The 23074-nt window shown below is 41.9% G+C and overlaps 1 protein-coding gene across 1 annotated transcript in view; it reads right to left on the minus strand.

The window, feature by feature from the left end:
* Positions 1–22657, minus strand: part of LOC115402885 (ephrin type-A receptor 6-like) — a 154303-nt gene extending 131646 nt beyond the window's left edge. Inside the window, exons 1-2 of the mRNA XM_030111504.1 lie at positions 22522–22657; positions 13535–13599 (exon numbers count right to left, since the gene is read on the minus strand). Coding sequence (XP_029967364.1) covers positions 13535–13599; positions 22522–22600 — 144 coding nt within the window. The 5' untranslated portion in view covers positions 22601–22657. The remainder of the gene's footprint in view (positions 1–13534; positions 13600–22521) is intronic.
* Between the last annotated feature and the right edge of the window lie 417 nt (positions 22658–23074).

Raw genomic sequence — 23074 nt, forward strand, 5'->3', positions numbered from 1 at the left:
TTCAGGAGAGAAAAGTCTAACAGGATTTAAAGTTACAAAAAGAAAGGGACTCGGAGGTTTACAACAGGAAATAGATATGACGACAACAGACTGAATAATTTTCTTGGTACGCGCTGGGATGGAGGATGGAGGAGGCGGAGGGTATCTGAAGAGGAGGATCTGCTGTGGTAACTCCTAACGGAAAATATGCTGAACAAAGAAATGGAACCATGAATCTTGTAAAGCTGCTCTTATCAGAAAATGAAACCACAACAACGCTGAAAATTAAGTTAAGCCATCTTTAGAAGAGCCAATAACTCACAGTTTTTAGAGAAATGTAAAGAAGAGCAGAAATGCTTTTCTACAACACGGGGTTGCAAGCCAAGTTTGGATTTTGTTCGGAGAAAGTCGCAGTGCATCAGTTTTCAAAATCATTCAAGATCCTGTTAAAACATACCAACTGCATAAGCTTTTACCAAGAAAGATATATAAGTTGACCCTGTTTCAAGCGCAACTTTAAAGCTAATATGCATTAATGCAATTCAAGCATATTATAGAAGAAGTTGATGCGGCTGTATCCGTGCACGCACTGAGCGAGAGATCAGTCGTTCATAGGGCTGGGAAATCTGAAAATACCATGGACTGCGTCATTATCGGATTCCTTTATTCAAATGCTCATACTCTGGAATTTAATTGACTGATAAAAATCTATAGTTCAAGTGGAGCGCTGTATATCTATATCAAGTAATACATGATACAGAGCGCAATTATCTTGTTAATAGATCGGAAAAAGTCAAACCAGACGCTTGAAAGGCTTTGGAATGTAGACAATGTGTTTTAGTACGAGAGCTAAATGTTAAACATGGCTTAGTGAAAGACATCCTTCTCTCTCTCTCTCTCTCTTTTTTTTTATATTTTAAAGGGTAATCCAAATATCCATTAGTCTGCTTCTAGGCTTGCTCCATTTCCCTTGGCTTTCCGTTGACCATGCTGCAGTCTCCTACCCATGCCGGCCTGTCTGTCTTCCTGGTAACAGTATTAGACGTCTTCGCTCAGCCAAGCTATCTGACTCCAGTCTGTACGGCTTAAACAAGCCTGACTGGAAAAGAGTGCGGACCATACGGGATTGTCTGGCCAGCTCGATCAATTAGAAGAGAGAGAGCAGCGGAGAAAGAGATAGAGAAAGCATGTGGTGAGGTATGGCTTTCAGCATTCTCAGAATTTGTATAAAATGTTAAGTGCATTTCGGAGAGCTTGCCAGACTAAACATCCATCTGAAATGAAACCATATCCCCCTACCAGGAACTACCTCCTGACCCGAAACGCCCCTCCATCAACCTTCCCATACACACTCCAACAACTAGACTGGAGCTAAACAGGAGAGCCGAGGAGCAAACAAGAGGTTTCTGTCCCCGCTTTGCTGTTGTAAAAGAGACAGTGAGGATAAAGTGTTCAGCTCTGGGGGATGAAGCTTTGCCAAGTGACCCCGTATTTTTCTCCTTCACAACTCCGGCTCCATGTTACTCATTCAAGAGAAACACAATAAAAGAAAAGAAACTTTTGAGGTACTGCAACATATTCGAACTGCCACTATCAAAGGTACAATTTCTCATGTCAGTGTGGATCCACAATGTTGGATCTTGCTGTTATGCATATTCTAATGCGTCCATATTGGAGGAATCGGAGCAGCCAGCACGAACTCATGAAGCCTGATTGAACAAACCATCCCTCATACACACGTCAGGATTAGAGTTTAGGATATGCTGACTGAAATAAAATATGCTAATATCTGAAAAGTCCCATATCTCTCTGTCCATCTCACACTTCCCTTGAGACTGAGTGACAGACATACAATGACTGTCAAATTCCTGAACTGATCAAGAACTATCTGACCTTTTGAACACAAACGAGATCCACTTAGTTTGAACATCCAATGCTTGACCTTTACCGAGTAGGACAGTGAAAATTAGGCTTTTATCACTGACAGGGAAAATTGATACCTTTAGGTGCGACACACAAATGTGACAAAAGAAGGTTAATGGTAAATACAGAGTCATTCAGAACCGATCCATGGATCAGAGAAGGTTTCTTCAAGGCCAGCATGAAAAAAATCAGCCCACTTTAAAGTAGATCAATCACGAACATCTTGAGACTGGTCCTAAGTGATGTTCTCAGTATATATTTATTGAAAAAGAAAAAAGAAAGAAAGAAATAAGAAACATAATGAAGGGTGATGGATTTCCAAATAGTAATTACCTCCGCCAGGAGGTTATGGAATCACGTCGGTTTGCTGGTTTATTTGTTAGCAACATTACGGAAAAAGCTATGGACAGATTACAATGGAACTTTGAGGAGAGGTGGGTCTTGGGCTAACTTAGAATCCATTAAATTTTGGTGATGATCCGGATCACTGTCTGGATCCAGGAATTTTTTAAAGGATTCTCTATCATTGAGAGATAGGGCAGTCTTTCACATAGTTGGGCAGGCCCGCCGACAGGCGGCGTGCGGCACGGCCGGGGACTGATTTGACCTGTGGCGGAGGTCTGCGCTCTCTGAGTGCCAAATTCTAGTTTAAGCATATCAAATTACTTTAATTATGTAAATTATTTGGCAGATTTATTAAAGATGTTCTTGTGTGATTGGTTATTGAGGCTTCCTTAACGACAACCAAACACAACTGAACATACCGAGAATCCGCAGCCAGTTTACTGTCACACTCGCACAGTCAAAGGCTTCCAGACACGTTTCCCATTAAGTTAACAAAGCCTCAGGGCAGTCCAATTGTCAAATGCTATGAAGGACCTGAGGGCTCTCTGGTTGACATTTTTGACAGTTCGTGCATGCTAAACAATTCCACAGGATTAAATAGTTACGAAGGGTAATCTTTGTAAAGCTTAATGTTGAATTCATCATGAAAACCTTCTTATTTATTTTCATTCATTTATTCGCTACATAGATGTAATGAATTCCACATAATTTAATGTGAGTTGGGTTTATGTGCTATTTTCTGAATGATATTGCTGTGAAGCTTTTGACATTTACATTTATTACATGTGAGATCCATGCAAAGCTAAGCTCTGCAAATAAACGTCGTCTAAGAATTCACCGTTTTCCCCACAGCCTCGTCAGAAAAGCCGCGTTTTCGTTTGACTGCTGATAATGTATGGTCTACTTAAGCTTGTCACTTAATCGACTCAACCGATCAAACCCGGGGTAAAATGTCACCTTTGTGTTGATCAATCTCCATTTGGAACATTTTCTTTTCCATTTGAAAGTGTCACATTGGATTTTCTTGCGCGACTTGTTCCGCGGCTCACGGCATGCCCACATCCCAACAATACAACAGGTGAAGATTCATTTTCTTTTCCACATCAAAATATGATAACACCTTGTTGTACTACGGACTGGGACAAAATTCTTGGAGCTATTTTGCCCCGTGTGAGTGTATGTGTGTGTGTGTGTGTGTGTGTGTGTCTTCTCTCGGTTTTCTATCTGACCACAGAAAGTGTGACAAATGGATGTGTCAGAGCTTGATGGAGCACTGTGATTGCTCTGCAAGGCACAAAGCTATTACAAGACTATATAGACAGCCCCGAAGAAAAATCCTGTTTCAATCAAACACACATAATCTGGGAGACAAAGAAAGATGTTCAACAGTTGATAGGAAGTGCAAGACACGCTTCCTGTAGTCAAATGCTCCTTCCTTCTGGATTTAAAACTGTTTTGCTTCCTAAGAAATTCTGATGCAAATTTATGTACAATGGTCTGTCAATGTCGAAGAAAAACATCTGAAACAGTTGTGTAGGACATAAATAAGTCGAGTAATACCCTGTAAAGTTGTTTTGACGATGAGGGAAATAAAATGTGCTGTTTTTCAGCTTTGGTTTCTTTTTTTTTTCCTAGAAGAGAGTTACTATAAAGACAGATTTTCACGCACACTGAGTCATTATGACACCTGAGCACAAATTATATTCTGCTAATATGATGATGAAGTAGCAGATGAGAAATCATTTGCTCAGCCATACATCTGGCATCACACAGTGACGCCTCAACAGAACTTTAACAGCCTCGCTGCTCGCCCCGTTCGGCCCACTGACTGTCTGACGTGACCGGGCTACAGTAACTTTTTGGGGCTCTGATCATCACTCCGGCACTGCAGTAAATCCAGAGCTGGAGAACAGCAGAGTTCAGGTTGGGAACGCTGTGGAAATACATCATTGTCACTGTAATATATTTTCTGATGCAAGTCAAGCGAAACAGACGGGAAGTAAACATCCAACTGGAGATAAGGCACTTCAGCTTCGGACAGATTCATTCTAACTGGGTCACCTTGTTGTTCTTTTGGCGTGCGCATAAAGGTAGGTGTGTGTGTGTGTGTGTGTGTGTGTGTGTGTGTGTGTGTGTGTGTGTGTGTGTGTGGAGGTGGGGGTGGGAGAGGGAGACAAAGAGAAGTGTGGCAGTGAAAAGAGAGGCAAGGAGAAATGATCACATTCCAAAATTTAGTTTACAAATTTCAAAGTGCATGTATGCCTGCAGATCAGCCATTCTTACAGGATCCTGACAGTTCCTGATGATCAGGAACTCCGGGTCTCTTCTCCTGCACCGAGAAACTCTGATTTATGCACTTAAATGCAATCAAAAGATAAAACACTGCAAATATTCTCAACATCAACCAAACAATAGTCCCTGTTACTGCCATGAGTAGGACTGAACTTACACAGGATTTAAATAAAGTCCTTGTTCTATTGTATTATTCAGTAATACAACTTTCATATTATCACATCGATTTTGTGAAAGTTTTTATTTTTGGTTGGATGGCCTGATAGACTTCAGGTTTCAGTGGTAAAGGAGCAGTAAGCTACATCATCAGGTCAGGGTGTGATTGTCACCACTAAGGTCCCGTTACATGATGCTTCAAGTGAAAACGCGCTGCTTTTGCACTTGTCTCAGAAAAAAATTCACATTTACACAAAGTACGATCACACAGACATAACTATATAGAATGTGTAATAAAGGATAGTATTGTTCTACACAAGGGGTGAAATCTACAAAAACTTTGCAAAATTGATTCTTGTCTTTCCTTGACGGGAATTTATCAGTAACAGTTTTTCTCAAATGTCTCATTTCTACTTGAGATTTTCTGCTCATGTGTGCTAATGCATGACTGAGTGCTGGAAAAGTGGTTTAACTACATGTCTGTTGCTGCTCGTCTAAAAGCCTATTAAAAAAGGCAATATTTTTTATTTTGGTTTTAACCGTTTGTTGTTAAACTGTCTTCTCTCTCTCTCTCTCTCTCTCTGAGTGTGTATTAACAACGTTTCCTTCCTGTATTTGTCATCTCATCTCATACACAGGCCCTACTCACAGACGAAATTCATTTTTTTCCCCTTTCTGTGCTTTGCCATCAAAACGCAGTGAAGGTGGGGAGGATGGGAGGTGAAGAGGCTGGACAAAGGAACGCTGAGTGGAAAAAAATTCTGGAGACGCACGGAGGGGAAGAGGACAAGAGGGGGAATAAAATGAGATGAAAGGTTATACAAACACAAATACCCCGATACAGACAAGGAGGCTCTTATATCACTTTTCAGTCCGTGAAGCGCTCACATAGTGAACAATATTGCTCCGGCAAATGTCAAATACCAATTTCCCAAAACAAAAGCGGCTTCTGAAATCCCGCAAGGATGGTCGCACAAGAACCAGCCACAGGATAATTAAAATTTAATTATTTCTTGAGCAAACATGCAGCTCATAATATCCCACATAAGGTGAGGATGAGGCCACATTTGATTAAATCCAAGTCCATTGTTGTATTTGTTAGTTTTTCTGTCCCAAAGAGCACTGAGCGAAGGCAGAGAGACAGTCGTTTTTGGCAGTCCTGGTTTATTACTGGAAAGCAGGATGAGCAATAAAGCTACACATGTCCACTGGGATGAACACTCCATTTGGCTAACGCAGACTGAAATGTTTTATATAAGCTTATGCTATGAACACAATTTTTCATGAGACGCTCGTCCTGCTTTCTCATATTTCAGTCACATTAAATTGAGTTACTCTAATTTTTTTTTCTCATTTTAAAAGCCCACCCCCTGATAAGTCCAGTGTTTGTTTATATTGTATTAGAAAAAAGCCCCTGTCTCCTAAATGTTCCAACGCTGACTGCAGATCACCGAACTTCATGTTTTTGAGCCACGCAACCACATTTTTCAAGATACAAAATAGAAATGTCACCAATTCCCATTTCCATGATGGATCAATTAACCAGTTGCCAAATGTTTATTTGTTTTGAGAAGAGATTTTCATCCTGCACATTTAGCATGTGTTCTCCTGTAAATGGTAAACGCATGTCGAATTCCCTTTATGAAGCTCATCTCCACAGCTTCAGCAGTCTGAAATGTTTCACACTGTTAGTCGTAGCCGCTCGTTCACAGCCTCAGCAATGATAACCGACCTCCGCTGCGGAGAATCTGTGGCTCAGTGTCTTGTTAAAGGACACTTTAACACACAGATGTTGTGTGTTGGGGAACTGCCAAACCCTGCGATTGGAAGATGACCCGCTTCACACACCGAGCCACAAGCTGCCCAAACCACTGTGTGAAATGTGACACAAAAAAATATGTTCTGCCGTCGACACTCTTCACACCAGTACGTGGCTGGAAAGCTATTTATCTTTAAACACAGAATTTTCAGTTTGAAAGGGATATAGAAAGAGAGGAAGGAGTGGAATTCAGCTCACAAACTGTGTAACTTAATTCGTTTCCTCAAAAGTCGACGCTCCTTCAGCAGTCATGACTGACAGCATCCAATGTTTCATTCATGTCATTTCCAGTTGATCAAAGAGCCTCGTTGCATTTTTTTCACTGAAAGTCATCAATGTCATTTACGTAATTGTAGAAATGTGGTGTTCTCTTTTATTAACAGATTGACTACAATCCATAGAACTAAAGTTCAATCACAAAATTATTTTGTAGTTAGCTTTTTTAATACTAGACCAGAGAGGGTTTTTATTCATTTTATTTTGACTGAATGTATATCTGGCAACATTTCACAACTTCCATTGTTCTAAACTACCTCTAAGAAGAACCACACCGTCCTTTCCTTCCTCAGCTCCTCCTGCTTCCTGCATTCAGCTCCTGTCTTCTGCTCGGCACTAATAATCTCCTCGCTCGTCCCCCCTCCTCTGTTTTTCCATTTGCATCTCTTCCGTGCTTCCCGCCTGCTCCCTCTCTTTCACTAACTCAACTCCGCTGTATTCCTCACACGGTGAGGGTTAGCCCAAAAAGCTGTCAGGATATGTTCCGCTGTCAGCGAGATGCCGAGTGGGAGCGCATTAGATATTGGCCTCAGTGTGTCCCTGACAAGAAACAAGCCAATTAAGGAATCCCCCAGCACTGCTTAAGCCCGGTTATGGCAGAGGTCCCTGAGACGAACACTGGTGTGCTAAATCATCATACCTTTTTTATATTAGAGCCTCCATGGGGAGAAGTGGAGTGATTCTGGATTATTCCCTTTTTTATTTTTTTTATTTTTTTTTCCGACTCGCTGAGCTGCCGGCCATCACTCAGCAGCACACCTCAGAGAAAGTTTGTCTGAGCTATGAAGGACACCGACATACAGATTTCCCCTCTCTTTTCTTCCCTCTGTTGTTCAGGCTCACTCTCAAGGCTAATAGTATTAGGGATGGAGGAAGTGCTTTGAGATAAGCCTTGGGTCGCACAGTTGCAATCAATTACTGTGGTTAAATATTGCAATAAAAAAGATTAAGGATTAGGAGTGTGGGGAAGTAAAGAGGCTTGAAAGGGTGTACAAGTGTATTCATGAGTGTCATCTTAGTCATTCTGTGTTAGACCCAATCCTCCCCAAACAGCATTTTCCTTTGTGTCCTTTCTCTTCTCAGCTCTCTTTCCTCCAACATCCTGCAAAGTCAAAACCTCAATCTGATGGCAAACCTCGATTTTCCCCCAAAACTTTCCCTGAACTGCCAGAACAATGCCTTTAGAGGACTTTAGGTGAATTGTTGAGGGAAAACAATGAATAACTCTTTGTAGAATCTTTGTAACTGTTTCACATCAAGTTCTAGAGGAAAGAAAAATCTCTCTCAGGCCTTCGATGCTCAATGAACATCCAAATTGGCATACAGGAGAGACAGCTCTTGAGGTTTTTCAGGATGTAAGACCGAAGGTCAACAATCAGCACTTGAACCCTGAGCCTTAAAAGACGGTCTCCGATGGTTTGATATTTCAAACAGACAAACTCATCTCACTTAACAGTATCTTTCTTTAGTACTCGACAACCTTGATCTGGAAGTCAGTTTGTTCTCTTCAGCTCATATTGTAATGAAATAAATGCATTTACTGTGTCTCTAACTGGCACGTTACTGTTCATGCTTCACAGATGCAATACGTTTTATGAATCTGAGACTGCAGGCTCTGTAGGACTTCACAGTGGATGTGGGGAAGATGTGCACAGCCTTAGTGAAGAGCCTTGTTTTCATATCTGCTCTGATTAGTATCAGCCTGATGATAACAGCTATGCTGTTCAGTTAGCACAGGAATGTCAGTCTGGTTAATTAAAAAAAAAAAAAAAAAAAAAAAAAATATATATATATATATATATATATATGTATATTTATATATATACACATACATATGTAAATGCAACATTTTTAAAAGTGGACTTATATTGTGAAAAGCATAAGACACACCTGTGTGATAATCCTCCTGTCTAATCAGAAACTTTATCCGCTATACACCTGTGAGGTGGATGGATTATGTTTGCAAAGAAGAATCGCTCACTACTTTTGTGTCTAAGTGGTATTAGATCTTTAGGAGCAAATAAAAAGGTGCTGTATTTATATTTTTGTTCAGCATATTCCTTTAGGCTCCTCGGTATATGGACACCATCATATATTCAATAGAGAGACAAATGTCAGATTTTGGATCTATCACCAGCGGATGTTGAAAAGATGGAAATAAATGCAACTGAAATGATGGTTTTGTCACAACTTGCTTTTTGCAGCCATTACACAATGCGACAGTGGAAACAGATTTATATTCCCAAAACACGAGTGATACAAGTGCATACAGAGTCGGGCTGAAATGTCTTGCTCTGAGTTTAAATCTTGTGTGGAGCTGAGGTCAGCCTAGGATTTGACTGAGCAGCGTTCCTGCAGCAGTGAAACAATGTGCCGGATTTCTGCTCCTCACTTACATAACACTGTTTATTCCCCCCCAGTAGATATGACTTATTGCATCCTTGGGATCTTTGAGAATAGATAAAAATAGGATTACTCGCTCCCGTTGATGATGGACAACTACGACTCTTTGTGTTGGAACCTGCTTTCTCCCAGTTAGCGTCGCAGTGTTAATGAGCAGAAACAAAAGGCAACATTAGGCATTCTTAATCCCTTGAAGCTGTTTCGTGTAATTTAATAAATGAGCTGTGCCAATCAGCGCCCCCCCTCCAACAAGCACACACACAAACACACATGGACACGAGCGAGCGCCACCGCTGGGAAATGACTCATGCATATTTCAGCACAGTGTCTGCCCATTCTGAGGAGAGCTTATTGTGGCTGCATGCAGACGCCAAATCAGCCCTCTTTCCCTTCTCCTCTCTCGGTCTTTCTCTCTCATTTACCCCTGTGACACCCTGTTCTTTATCACTATTCAGCTTTTCAGAACATGCAGAGCAAAACCCTGGGAATAGAGACACATCTCCGCCACATGGAAATCTCCCAAAAAAAAATTTTGGTTTCCACTGACCCATGTGTCTTTTATATTTTCAAACACACATATTTATTAAATTATGCAGGGAAAAAAAAATAAAGTTTGCAGAGTCAACATCCTTGAAAGACGTGGCACTGATCAATTTGGGTTCAATATGCACAAATCTAATGAGAAAAACCTTCGAGGGTGAATGTGTTTTCTAACCCAGAGGATATTCCAACATTCTAGTCATTAACAAACATAACAACAACCCTCCTCGGATGGTTTTCCCTCGCGGGGTGGCTGACACAGGTCTATTTACTTTCTGAGTAGAAGAGGTATAAAATAATCAAAGGACACCTTGGTACTGAAGGCTTTGCATGACCAACACGCATGTTCATGTTTGCAATGAATAAACATCTGTTCGCAGCTGTCTGACGCCGCTGGAGATGCTCTGGATGTGGACCGACCGGGGCATGCAATCTAGGGATGAGTGGAAACCAACCACAATTAAGTAGCTGGAGTGTCTCAGAGTTTCCCTGTAATTTTGATTTTAATTAAAAGTATTCCCAGACAACTGTGATAATCACACACAAGTGTGACCATGTGAAGATTTTATAGTCAAGCATTGCTGATGAACTCTCAGCAGCTACATTTTAGGCGCAACATTTGACTAGAACTAAAGCCTCACGTAAACAGGTAAGAATGAACACATAAATGCAAAGGAAAGCGGTGACACCGGTTTATGGGTTCTCTCTGAGATTAAGAATCATGACTGTTGAAATTTTGGAAGAACACACGAAGAGAGAAAGGCACAATATTCTCTAGCACCCCCTTCAGGTCAGCTTGGGAGGGACAGTTTTTTCCAGTGACCAGAATAAAGCATAAAAAAGAAATATGTAAAAAAAAAAAAAAAAAGATAAATCTATAGTTTTATCTTGCAAAAATCCAACACTGTTCAAATTATTTAAATAATCAATGTAAAGCACTAGAATTGAAAAGAAATATATGCCAAATAGATTTTTCTGGAGCAAAATCATTGACCTGCATTTCATCCATCTTATTCATAGACCACCTCAATTCTTCATAATCAGAGCAGTGAGCTGCTGCTGGAGGACAGATGCCTGGCTCAGGGACCAAAGGCTTGTGGGATTTCAAATGGGAATTCACTTGTTTATATATATTGTTTCACTCACTTCTTTGATAACTGATAAAATTATGCTAATGGTGCTCAGTTAAAATGAACACCGCAGTGCAATCACAGCAGCATTAAAACTTTTCGTCTGTCAGTCAATCAGCTCTCTGCCAATCTTGTCAAACCCGAGACCCCTGGAATGACGCCAACTGTTCTTGTTACCTAAAAAGATATCCCCGAAAAAAAGTAACTGGGGGCTTAAAAATGCAGTCTAATAGTTGCCGTGGCCCTGGGATTCAGTGAGAGTATTTTCAAATCCTTTTCAGTCAAATTGCTCACAGTTTGCATACAATGAACTCAGACTGGAGCTTCTGAAAGGTATCATAATCTCTGATGTCCGTCAGGAACAGATCTGCCTGGAAGCCCACCTGGGAGTCAGTAAGAAAGAGATGATCTCAGTTTCACTCCTATATGTGCCTGAAAATCTCACATTTGAAAGTTTTTGGGGGCTTTTTTTTCTGTCACGGTTTCATCCTTGGACAAATTTCCGGCATCTTCTAAACCTGCTCACACATGGCTGAATCCAACAATTCACCTACCTACCCCCTGTACGTTTTTGGTTGTTGGCAGGATGGAAATGATCACCGTGTGAACACAGCTCAACGCAGACAGACCCCTTCCCACAACTGAACTTACATCCACGGCGTGGACAGGATCTGTTAATGAGATTTTTTTTTTTTTTTTGTTCTGATGGTCGTTAATCAAACTGTAAAAACTACTTCTGACACCACTCTAAAAGGCCTGCGGACCACCGCCCTGTACGGCCACACAGCCACTCGCCATCCTCTTGTTACAGGAGGTATTTACAAGCATTTGATAAAAAACTCCTCCATAAATATGGCCCTCTACTTCACCTTCAATTTTATATCATACGGACAGCTCTATTCCCAAAAAACCCATCATCGGGTAATCATTTCAGAGCAGTTACTGCATATGAAATTATTTTAAGATGAGCATTGGCCAGGACTGACTGACAGCGGGTTATATCCAGAGCTTGGACCACTGTGGGACTCTGATAGGCAGCTACATGGTGTGCTGCTGTATCGGCCTGATACCGGGCTGTGTCTAATATGGTGGAGATTGACTTGCTCTTGCCGGCTGCCAGGTAGTGAGGAGGATTTAAACAATTTTACCTCCCCAGATCTTCACACCTTCCCTCAGGCCCTCTCACCTCGATGCCTTAAATATTAATGGTAAATTGGAGGATAGAGGATGAGTGAGGAGGGGGGGAGGACTGACAGCTTCATCATGGAGGCAGCAGCCTCCCTCCCTCCTCTTTTTTAACGCTGAGGGCGGCTGTCACCACGACCTACATGATGTAATCACCTCCATAACCCTGATACGGGCCCCGGGAGCCATGCGAGGGGAGACGGCGAGAAAGAGAAGGTTGTAGGGGAGAACTTTGGAGTCCTCCAAGCTTCAGATTATTGAAAGTCAAAACAACACAAAAGGCTTTTTTTTTCTTCTTTTATTTACTTTTTGAATATACATTAAAAAATCATAAACATAAATATATTTACAGATACGAATCTAAGAAAGACAAGTGTGCTGCTGCAGGCTCCACGTTGGCTGGAGCTGTAAACATGCTTGATAATCTACGTTTACATTACGCCCCCCGATACGACCGGGTACCTGCCTGCTTTGTACACAGCTCTGTGTTCACTGTTAGTTAAGATTAGCTTCATGTCCATGACGCCCCGGTCTGGATAAAGCAGATAAGAGATGCGTAGATGGAAGAAAGAAACTACTTAGCCATATGAGTAATGAAAGTTCAAGCCATATCTGAAGCTTTGGTTTTTCCAATCTGTTGCCTTCATACTTTGTTGTAAATACACAATCGTCCGAGCTCCCACTTTCTGCAGTTAAAACTTAAGAGCACAATAATTTAGGATTTTACTGTGGATAGTTGGGCTCAATTTAAAAAAAAAAAAAAAAAAAAAAAAAAGTTCACAACTTCTGAAAGGCTCAAAGTGCCATGAACTGTCACGTCTCCAACTTAATGGACGTAAGACTAAAGCCGGCGGTGGAGTTATAATCAGTCCACCTTCACACTCCATGAGAATACTTTTCAAATTTGTGTTTCAGGGGCTTTTTTGACAGTAGAGAGACGGGAGGCTTTTGATGCAACACGCTGGTTTTGATCTAAAGACATTACAGTTTGTTGTCAGCACATCCATATTTTATGATGCCAATATGCCTTCTGTTTGGCACTTGCTGCTGTTTTCAAAGTTCTGATTTTCAGACAGACAATAAAGTGCCATGGAGCCAGAAGCACTTACTGCCAGAACAAAATGAGATGATCCCTTCTGGATCGCTGACGGACAAAAATACTGAAAAAGTTACAGCGGAGGCAGTATTGCGTGTCTTCTAAGTGAGAGCGATGTTTAACAAAAGATCTTTCAAGTTCTCCTCGGGGTGAAAAACGGGGGGATGGATGACGGTAAGATGACAGTGAAATTTCAATTTTAACAACATTAACAAGTAAAAAACACCGCCACACCGAAAGCCAGGAAGTGAAGTGAACAGAACAAAATGAATAATGTGAATATATGATTGCTGAGCCCGTTTCATGAATGAATCAAAGGCCGTTCATGTTAACAAAACAGTGGAGAGTAAAAGTGAAGGCAATAATCAATAGCAGAGTTGCCCTTCTTACCCCATTTATTGGATACGTCTTCCATCCCAGCTCCCCGAGCACAGACGTCGTATCCAACAGCACAACTAAAATGAGGAAAAATGGGGAGAAATGCAACCATTAGCAATCTGACAAGGCAGAGACGGCCCTGCGTTCACACCGCAAATTGAAATATTCATAAACATGTTCATCTAGACAGTTTTCGCATTAACAAAAAATTTCTTTCTCGGAGAAATATTTATGAGCGCGGCGGCACATTACAGTGGGAGCAACATTTTTTGCCACTTGCGATGCAATTTGTGGACTGATGGATTGTGGTCAGATTGCCGTCAACAGTTCATCCTTTCCTCTGCCATCTCCGGCTTTACCGCAATCCAACAACAGTCCGCTCTTCCGCGGGCCGTGACGGAGACTTTGTGCGGGACATAAACGGTGATGTATTTGTCATCAAACCCCCCTCGGTGCCGTGGAAATATGGGACTCATTGCACAAAATTTCAATCAAGATGCTGGTTTTGTTCCACGTAAATTAAAGGGCCGCTGTGATATATGGTGACATCCATCTCGCTGCGATATTATATCATTCACTTGAGTCTAACCTTCAAGTGGCGTTAAAAAGAAGGAGGTTGCTATTCTTGTCAATATTTTGTCTTGCTCTCAAGGACAGTACGTTTAATAATTCAGGAAGAAAGCGGCTCTCCCAGTGCCGAGTGATTTACAGTGGAAAGGAGCAGGTGCAACTCCCTGAATTCAGCCTCAGTGGGACGCCAACATAACAGCATATGTCTGAGGAAACGCTCTTATACGCTACTTTCAAACACTGCCCACACTTGTGACAATATTATAGTACAGACAGGAAAACCGACAGATGTCCTGATACATAAAAAAAAATACAAAAAACATAAATATTAGATGGAGAGCATTTGACAATACAGTTACAGTATGTCCTAATTAAGTGTGTCGCTTCGTGGAGGAGGTAGAGAGGGAGGAAAAACAGTGAGAATGATTGCTGCCAGAAAAACAACACTACACTCAAGAGGCTCATTTAAAACTATTCATGTCTCTCTCACACAGTGAGTCATCATTGTTGAAAGTGATTACCGGGACCAAAAAGAAAGCGAGAGAGAGAGAAAAAAAAAAAAAATCTTTTAACTTTTTCCTTGAAGATCCATTCGCGCACATCTTTATGGCCAGAGCGTGGCTCATCCATGATCGATACTGACACAGATTTCTGACAAATCACAGCGTCTTTTCCATTGGAATGAGGACTGAATTTTAAGTGTCAGTCAGCGGTGAGTGTCCACTCCGAGCTCTCTAAGTGGTCCTTGGGGGGCTCATTAAGCCGGCACACATCACTATCAGTGACATTTTTGCCTGAATAAATCTCCATTAACATCATTACTGCGGGATAGTTATTACAGCCAAATGTACATCAAAAGAAACAATTTCGTCGCTATGATATTGTGATTGTGGTCATTAGCAAATTACAAAGTCAAATCTGTATATTTGTTCAGGCGTGAGAAGGAGGGAAACACTTTAATCTGTTTCTTTGTTATGAGGCAGAACACATTTAATCGAGCAAGACGTCGTCCTCGCAGCTGCTCGCGACCGCACGTGTGTCATGCCCAACTTTAAATGCCCTTCAGCTTCCTCTCACCTCAAAGAGAATCTAAATGGTGCACATCCGCGTGACACATTGTAGCATCTGTTTAGTATCGAGCTCAATGGGTACATCGCAACGCGGCGCTGAGAGAAAGCCCCACAGGATCAGCTCCGCGAGAACCGAGAGTCAATATTCAAGCAGGAAAACACAACTGAACACTTTATCCCGAGAGTCAGCATGCTTGCTAACTTGTACTCTTATTTCCTTCCGTAATTAATAACTGTATCATGATGGCAGTCGTACAACACATAATTAAATTGTTACAAACTGGTAATCTTTTGATTCCAGTCAGTTCGCCTGATTAAACCATTTAACTTGAAAATAAACAATGAAGAATCACATTTGAGCAAAGTTTTATGCACATAAAAAGAAAGCAAATTTTCAAACACATGCGCAATGCTTTCGGAAAATCATGTTCGGAGTCCTTTTTCTGCAAAAAAGTTGAGTTTAGAGTGATGTTTAAAAACTTTTTGACAAAAAGACATGAGAAATATGCCAAATATTGAGTTTTTATTTCAGCATAGAAATGCTGAAACCCATGTGATCTGGGTTTATTTGTTATCTTCCAACATATTTCATCATATGTAAATGGTAACACTTGTTTGAAATAACTTTACAGTATTAAAATACCTTTACATATGGTATATGTGTATTATTTTAATGAATATTCCATAATGAGATGAACCAAGGCTGTTAAAACTGCACAAGCTTTGTCTCCATGTAAAGTAGTAGTTTTCGGTTAAATGCCAGTCTTCGTTTTTTCCACATTATATAATACAGCTGTTGGGCTTCTTTCACAACAAAAAGTATCTTTTTGACACTGTCTAGTGCTCCAGTTAACCGATTTTAATTTGAAACAATGGGTTTTAATATAAATGTAATTTCTCTTTTTCTTTTTTCATCATGATTTTCTCTAAAAAATAATAAAAGACACTTAATAAGGGAAAAACTACTATCTCGATAGAAGACGCCAACTTTATGAACCAGATTAATACCGTACTTTTTCTTCTTTCACATATGAAGTGCTTTTAACATTTCTCAGCAAGACGGGAAACAAAGTGTGTGTGTTTCTCATTTCATTCAAAGAGCCGTTCTCCATAGAACAAATGATATCGCTCACTTCCAATCTCATATGTGCGATTTCTCATTACAGATATCAGCAGTGCCATTCCACATTCAATATCTGTTTAACTTTCATTCCAACTTGTCACAAAATAGATGACTTCAATTACAGCTTTGACAAGGAAAGGACGTACACAATTGTCATTTTCAAACAAGAATCCTCAAATGAGACTTTTTTTTGCTTTAGAACACCGACATTCACTGTGCTGCTAGTTTTTCCCCAAGGAGAAAAAAGCGAACCAAAAAACAACATATGCAACAAGATGTTAAAATGATAAACTATAGAGATTACAGAGGAAGGACATCTTTAGAAACACAGATTGTAAGTCTGATTTCTAAATGACCCTTTCATTAAAGCATGAACTGCATCTAATGATGAGCATTACACCATCATCTTTACAGTAAGGATCAGAGAATTAGCTTCCTGCAGCAGCCAAAGTGCTTCATGATTCCTGTTGTGCTACAGACACCTGGAATTAAGTGCAGAAAATGGACATTGATTTATATAAAAAATGTGGCGGATTATTCTATCGATTGACCATCCTGTCCAGCGCAGCAAGGAGAGACTTCACGCTGATCCTTTCATCTCCCCGTCCCATCCTCTCTGCCCTGCTGGCTTAGTTTAATATTTCCTCTATTGGCTGGTGTTGGATGAGCTCCAGAATCGCTGTATGCCTTCCTCTGCCTTCCTACCAGCGCCCGGCCTGCGCCACGTCGGAGTCGGTGCCAGGCTGTGGGGGGGGGGGGGGGGGTGAGCTGGCACTGCCGTCGGTGTTAATGGACGCCATTAGGCTACTGTGGGTAGGTGAGCGGCACCGCTCCCGGAGAACGGCCTAATTGCCGAGAGTTGGCCGTGCGGCGCTCTGCAGCCGGCTAATTCACACCTCGCTTCACCATATATAAAGAACAGCTGATAGGCATTACCGTGGGAGTCGGAGTCAATGAATTCAGCTGATAATACGACACTGATGGGTAAAAAAAAAAAAAAAAAGATGCGTTCCTACAATTAGACGTGTTCAAGCTCAATAGAAGGGTTTGAGGAGCTGATTTCCTGATTCTTGTGAGTGAGATCGACTGTAAATAAAGGTGCGACACCACTGAGATTAAATGTTTGTTTAGAGACAAAAAAACTGCTGATAAATGGAACGCCTCTGCTGTCACCGTTTCCAGCCGTCAGAATAACAGCTCCGGGTGTGACGGTGCCAAAGCAGCAGAGTTCCCGGAGAATCAGCGAACTTAAGCGGCCTGCTTTGTGTTACAGCGACCTGCTGCACAAACTGTTACTTTAGCTTTCTGTTTCATCAAAAATACAATGAAAAAATGGACGGCTTTACGAGACAAAATGCGGTGACATTGTCAGATAACATCAGTGTGGAACGGATGTGTGGTCGCAGTTTTAGTTGACACATTGCTTCATATCTCTTGAACATGCAAAAAAAAAAAAAATCCGGCACGCACTTTTTCTATCCAGTCCATCTATCCTTCCTTTGTGTTTCTCACCAAGTCTGAACCATTCTGTATAGAGTTATCTTCCAGCAAGGCACCCACAGCCCCTGCCTGGAGCGGAGGGTCCTTTGGGACTTCCACTGGGAGGCTATAAATAGAACATGAGCAGGCCAACTCATAAATATATGGAGCTCCAGTGGAATGATGACATCTCTTGTCTGGCCTACGGCTTTCACAGGCCACACAAACACCCAAAATAGCTGCAGCCCCAATAATACAGCCCAAAAAGCCGCCTGTTTGAGGGTTACTTCATGTAAATTACAAGTGGGAGCAGTGTGAGGATCCAGCGATGCTGGCTGTTGACGAGCGTGAACATCCTTGACTCTAAATGCGAAGCAAGGAAAAGGAGACGCTACTGTGAGGATGACGGCACCGCTGATGTCTTTTTTTTTTAGTTGAAGGACTTTCTAAAAACTGGTGTGAACTCGGAGGCAGACAAGCAGCTGTTAGAAAAAAAAAGACAACATTTCATAATCAAACCTTCAAAATGTAAACAAGAACACTTGATTAGCGCTGACTTGTGGCAATTTGCTTTGCTGAGTTCTTCTTTTTTTTTTTCCAGGGTTGTCATTTAGCAGTGTAAACAAAGTGCAATGCGTTCCACAGACGACAAGATGATTTGGTGTGAAATGGAAAACTATCCATAACAGAGGCAGCCTGACAGGCATGACAGCCACCTCTCTGCACTCCGCCGCCATCAGACGCTCGCCGCCGCCGCGACGCGCGGCCGCAGCGCAAACCTCCGAATGTGGCTGATTAGATCTGATAATAACTGTAAGTGTGTTTGAACGGCAGATTAGCGGAGGGAATTAATGCCAGTGGGTTCAAGCTAGGTCGGGTACGAGAGCTGCGCCGTTGGCCGCGTTGCAGTCGTTCCAACGGGAGTTGTCTCGGCGGGAACTTTCTCGCCATTATCCAATCCACAAGAGCGCGCTGGCGTCAGTGATTAGGGTCCGCCTGCAGAGCGCCGTGGCAGTGTTGTATGAGATAAGCATTAGATTACCTCACGCATGGAGAAAAGCACAATCGGAGATTTTATGTGCCATTTAGCCTCCTGCTTTTATTTCTCATTTAGCTTGGTCCTTGCAGGGACTTCAAAAATATTGCTAAAGTGCTGTAATATCTTTTATTTTGTTACAGCAGTCACGTTTTCAATCTAAAAAGGTTAATCACAAACTATACAAGTACATAGAGATTCTGTCTACTCTTTATTCTGATACTTACTGCAGCCAGAACAGTCTATTAAATAATGTTAACTACTCAATGTCAACAAGGTATTTACTTGCAAAGCTGTTGTGTTCAAAGCCAGTTTCCACACACACACACACACACACACACACACACACACACACACACACACACACACACACACACACACACACACACACACACACACACACACACACACACACACACACACACACACACACACACACACACACACACACACACACTGAAACACCATCAACAATAGAGCTTCAACTTCTCTCAGCAGGACTTCTGGAAGAGACGTGTCACAATACCGCAGACGAATAACACCTCCTTCAACTCAAATTTCAGGTGAGCGCAGACAGAAACTTTTCACTTTCAGTGGAAAAACCTTGAAAACAGCTTTTCACTGTCAGACTCCGAGCGCGCATCGATCTGCGCGCTGAAGGTCAAACCGAAATCCAAAAGAAAGTGAGTCTGACCACAGCAGATTTAAACATTCACCCGCATCCACTGAGTTATATTTGCTAGATAATTCATGAGTGGGAAAGGAGTTATTTTCATCAGGGATAAAATATGAAGTGCCGTGCGCCAGGTGGGCATAATTCTCACATAGAGCACGAGTCAACGATCACGCAGGAATACTTCCGAGGAGGCCAAGCCCCGACAAAATTAACAGTCTGCCGCCTGGAGCCATTTCAATCTCCCTCCAGAACTTTGTGGCGAGTCCCTTTATTACAAACAGTGGCATGTTCTCCACTTAATAGTCGCACGGAGCACAATTAAATATCTAACGTGGGTAAATTTACATGTTACAGACATAAATTCCTCTACCTGTACTAATCTCCAAACTGTCTTGGCTGCCTTTAATAGAATTGGAAACAAAGACACATGGCATAATAACTTCTCTCTCCAAATATTACACTAAGGCAGAGTTGGTGCAGAGTTTACATTTTTGGGGGCTGCTCTAGATTTGTTAGCTGATTGATTTTTCTTAAAAACAATCCACTGGTGACTATCTCTTCCATCTGATAACAGTGATATCAGTGGTGTGTGGGAATCGCAGCCAAAAGACTTTAATCCACCTTCAATAGAAATCGATGCAAACAGCAAAAAACATTTTCCAGCTGTTCCTGAAGAGGGGTGGAAGTACGAAAAACAAACACTAACATTATTTTAATTATTATAGATATGCAGTTGTGCTCATACTTAAGTACAGTATGCAATCATAAGTCATGTAAAATTTTATAAAACTACAACACAGTAATCTTAAGTGTAATCTGTTGACCATTTGTCTGAGAAAAGGTAATTAAAAACGTTTTATACTAGAATACCGAGTCAAGAGTATCACACTAAGAATGCAGTAAAGCTTAAACTATTAAAAACTGTTAAGATTTTATCCATTTTTGAAGTGATTTTGTAGAATGTGCCAATTAAACATTAGTTTGGGATAGCTGATATGTTCTTTATGCACAAGTATTTATAAAACTTGTTCCATCTCTGGTAATAAGTGAGGGTGAACAGTTTTCTACTCTGTTTCGCTGAGTTCTTTCACATATATTTTTACCACAAAAAACCTACACATGCAGTGCTTTCACTTGACTCATCTGTTAGTCTGTTCTTGGCTCTTTTTTTTTTTTAATTATTATTCCATCAGTGTGAAACAGAGACATCATCTCCCACTTTTCTCAGCACAGGCAGAAAAATCCTTCATGGAAATACACAAATCAGTGTAGCAAATGAGATTTGGGAAAGTTAGTTAGAATAAATATCAGAGCTGCCGCCAGCTTCCCAGGTCAGCTGAATAGACGGGGAAATTAATAGGAGTGAAGATAATGGGGGAGATGTTTAGATGGAGAAAACAGGTTTACTCACTTGGCAGCGAGCGAGGACGGCGTTATTAATAACTGTCTGCCGCCCCAGCTGGGTTTGTGTGCGTGGCGGTGGGAGCTACCCCAAGAAGCAGGAAGGCCATTGTTTTTTTATTGTTCTCTCAACAGCTGACATCCCAGCCAATTTTGTCCATGAAATCCCCCATCTTTGAAGTTCTGCTTGTCTCTGCTCAAAAGCACTGATCTACACCCCCTCTGTGTAACGTTATCGAGTTCTGTCCACACACCTCCAATCTAACATGGTGTGTATCTGCCACAAACGGAGGAAAGAAAGTTTCTTCTTTATGGACTGAAAAATGGAAACAGGGTGCAACTTTAGCAATAAAAGCCACATTTACTGACAATTCATACAGCTTTAAATAGAAAAGGAAAAAAAAAAAAGCTGTGAGCCACCATCCACAGCAAGAATCTGATGATTATTTAATGAAATATGAAAACAACAAATTGAGAGGTCACTGCATCTAATGAGTCACTTTTCTTTGTCATCTGGGTTTCTTTTTTTTTCCTCCCCTCCACACTGTGGTGGACAATAACTGCGACTGAGCCACTGAGGTCTCAGAGCAGTCAATATGAAAGACTAAAGTACAGTAGAAAGCAGACATCAGTTCAATCATTCAATCTGTGGCAGAGAAAAAACACACAGCGAGCCTGTAATGTAGCAGCTGTCCGGGAGAACGGGGAGCAGCATCGCTCCTTATTGAACAGAGAGAACAATAAAATCTAACCTGGGGGGGCAGATCCCGCTGCGCTCCTGCACAATCAATAAAACTATTTTAAACCTCACCGATGCAGCAAGTGTGTGCATGTGCGTGCGTGAAGTGTGTGTGTGTGTGTGTGCGTGGATGAAGGAACACACACCTGCTCGCAGCAGACAGTGACAGGACCTGCCGCCGTGCACACAGAAAGGGCATGCGGACCGCGTGCGCAAACAGAGAGAGGCGTGCAGGATTCGCTCATTCCGACGCAGCCGATCACTAATCTGCACTGGACGCACGTGCACACGCCGTCACGGATTGGATTCATCTCGAGCAGCTCGGGACTTTTATTGACAACGCTCCTCAGGTCACACTGCCCTGCGTGTTACGGATGTGCACGTTCACGAGCCTGAAGTCTCAATTTTGGGGTAACCTCCCCTAACTACCCCCTGACTGTGTTACATAGACTGAATAATCAAAGCAGCCTCAGAATCACCATTTCTGCAGCTGAATAGAAAAAGTGTCTTTCCCTTTATTGTCTACCAAATCAAAAAGCACTGAACCGCAGTATGGATTTAATAAACTTTACTCCTCAACCTGAGCTGTGCCATTAAGCGCTCCTATGAAAACAGACAATTAATTTTGGAAACGGGAATGTGGAGTTTAAATAGTTATAAGCAGCTTTTCAAAAACTGCCAACATTTAATTCAATTTGACAATAAGTAGAGTGTGTTTCAAACTTATTGTTTTGGGGGCTCGTGCGTTCCACCAGGTTGAGGTCAACACTGCACAGTAAATTATCTCATGAGCAATAAAGAGAATGCTGAAAAGCACAAGTTGAGTGGAGCAGATGCAAACAGGAGGAGAAACAAGCGCCCCAGAGTGAGGTGAGAGTGGATGCGCCTGCAGGGATGTTTCTTACCTTGGTTGCAGAGGCTGAACCGAGTGAGGACAATTCCCAGAAAGAGTGAAAGGAGGAAAAATCTCTTTCCAAAACTCATGTCTGCTGCAACATCTACCACGATTTGATCTGGGTACTTCTCCCCGAGATGAGAGAAAGAAAAAAAAATAGAGTATAGAATGATTCTGGTCCTCCAGAAATCCCGATCCAGCGCTTTGGTTTGGGTCTTTTTTAGCTGTGATCCCGCTCGGAGAGAGCAGCCGGCCGGCGGGCCATCCTCTCACCTGCTGGCGGCGGCGCGAGCAGCCCTGATCTGGGGGGAAAAGTCAAGATTTCTTCAGAGGAACTGGGTTTTCACGAAAGGCAAGAAACACTTAGCTCCCAACAACTTTGCAAAAAAATGTCCGCGGACTTCAGCCGTCGCTTCACCGCGCGGCGCAGAGACTCAAAGAGAAGCGACGCGGTGCGTCTTCGGAGCGCACGGAGTCGTGACGGACCGGAGGAGGAACCAGGAGGCTCCACAGCGCGCCGCCGCTCTCTGCCGGCTTCCCGACTTCCCGGCTCCCGGTCTGCA

This window comes from Salarias fasciatus, chromosome 16, assembly GCF_902148845.1.
Source record: "Salarias fasciatus chromosome 16, fSalaFa1.1, whole genome shotgun sequence".
NCBI classification, from domain to species: domain Eukaryota; kingdom Metazoa; phylum Chordata; class Actinopteri; order Blenniiformes; family Blenniidae; genus Salarias; species Salarias fasciatus.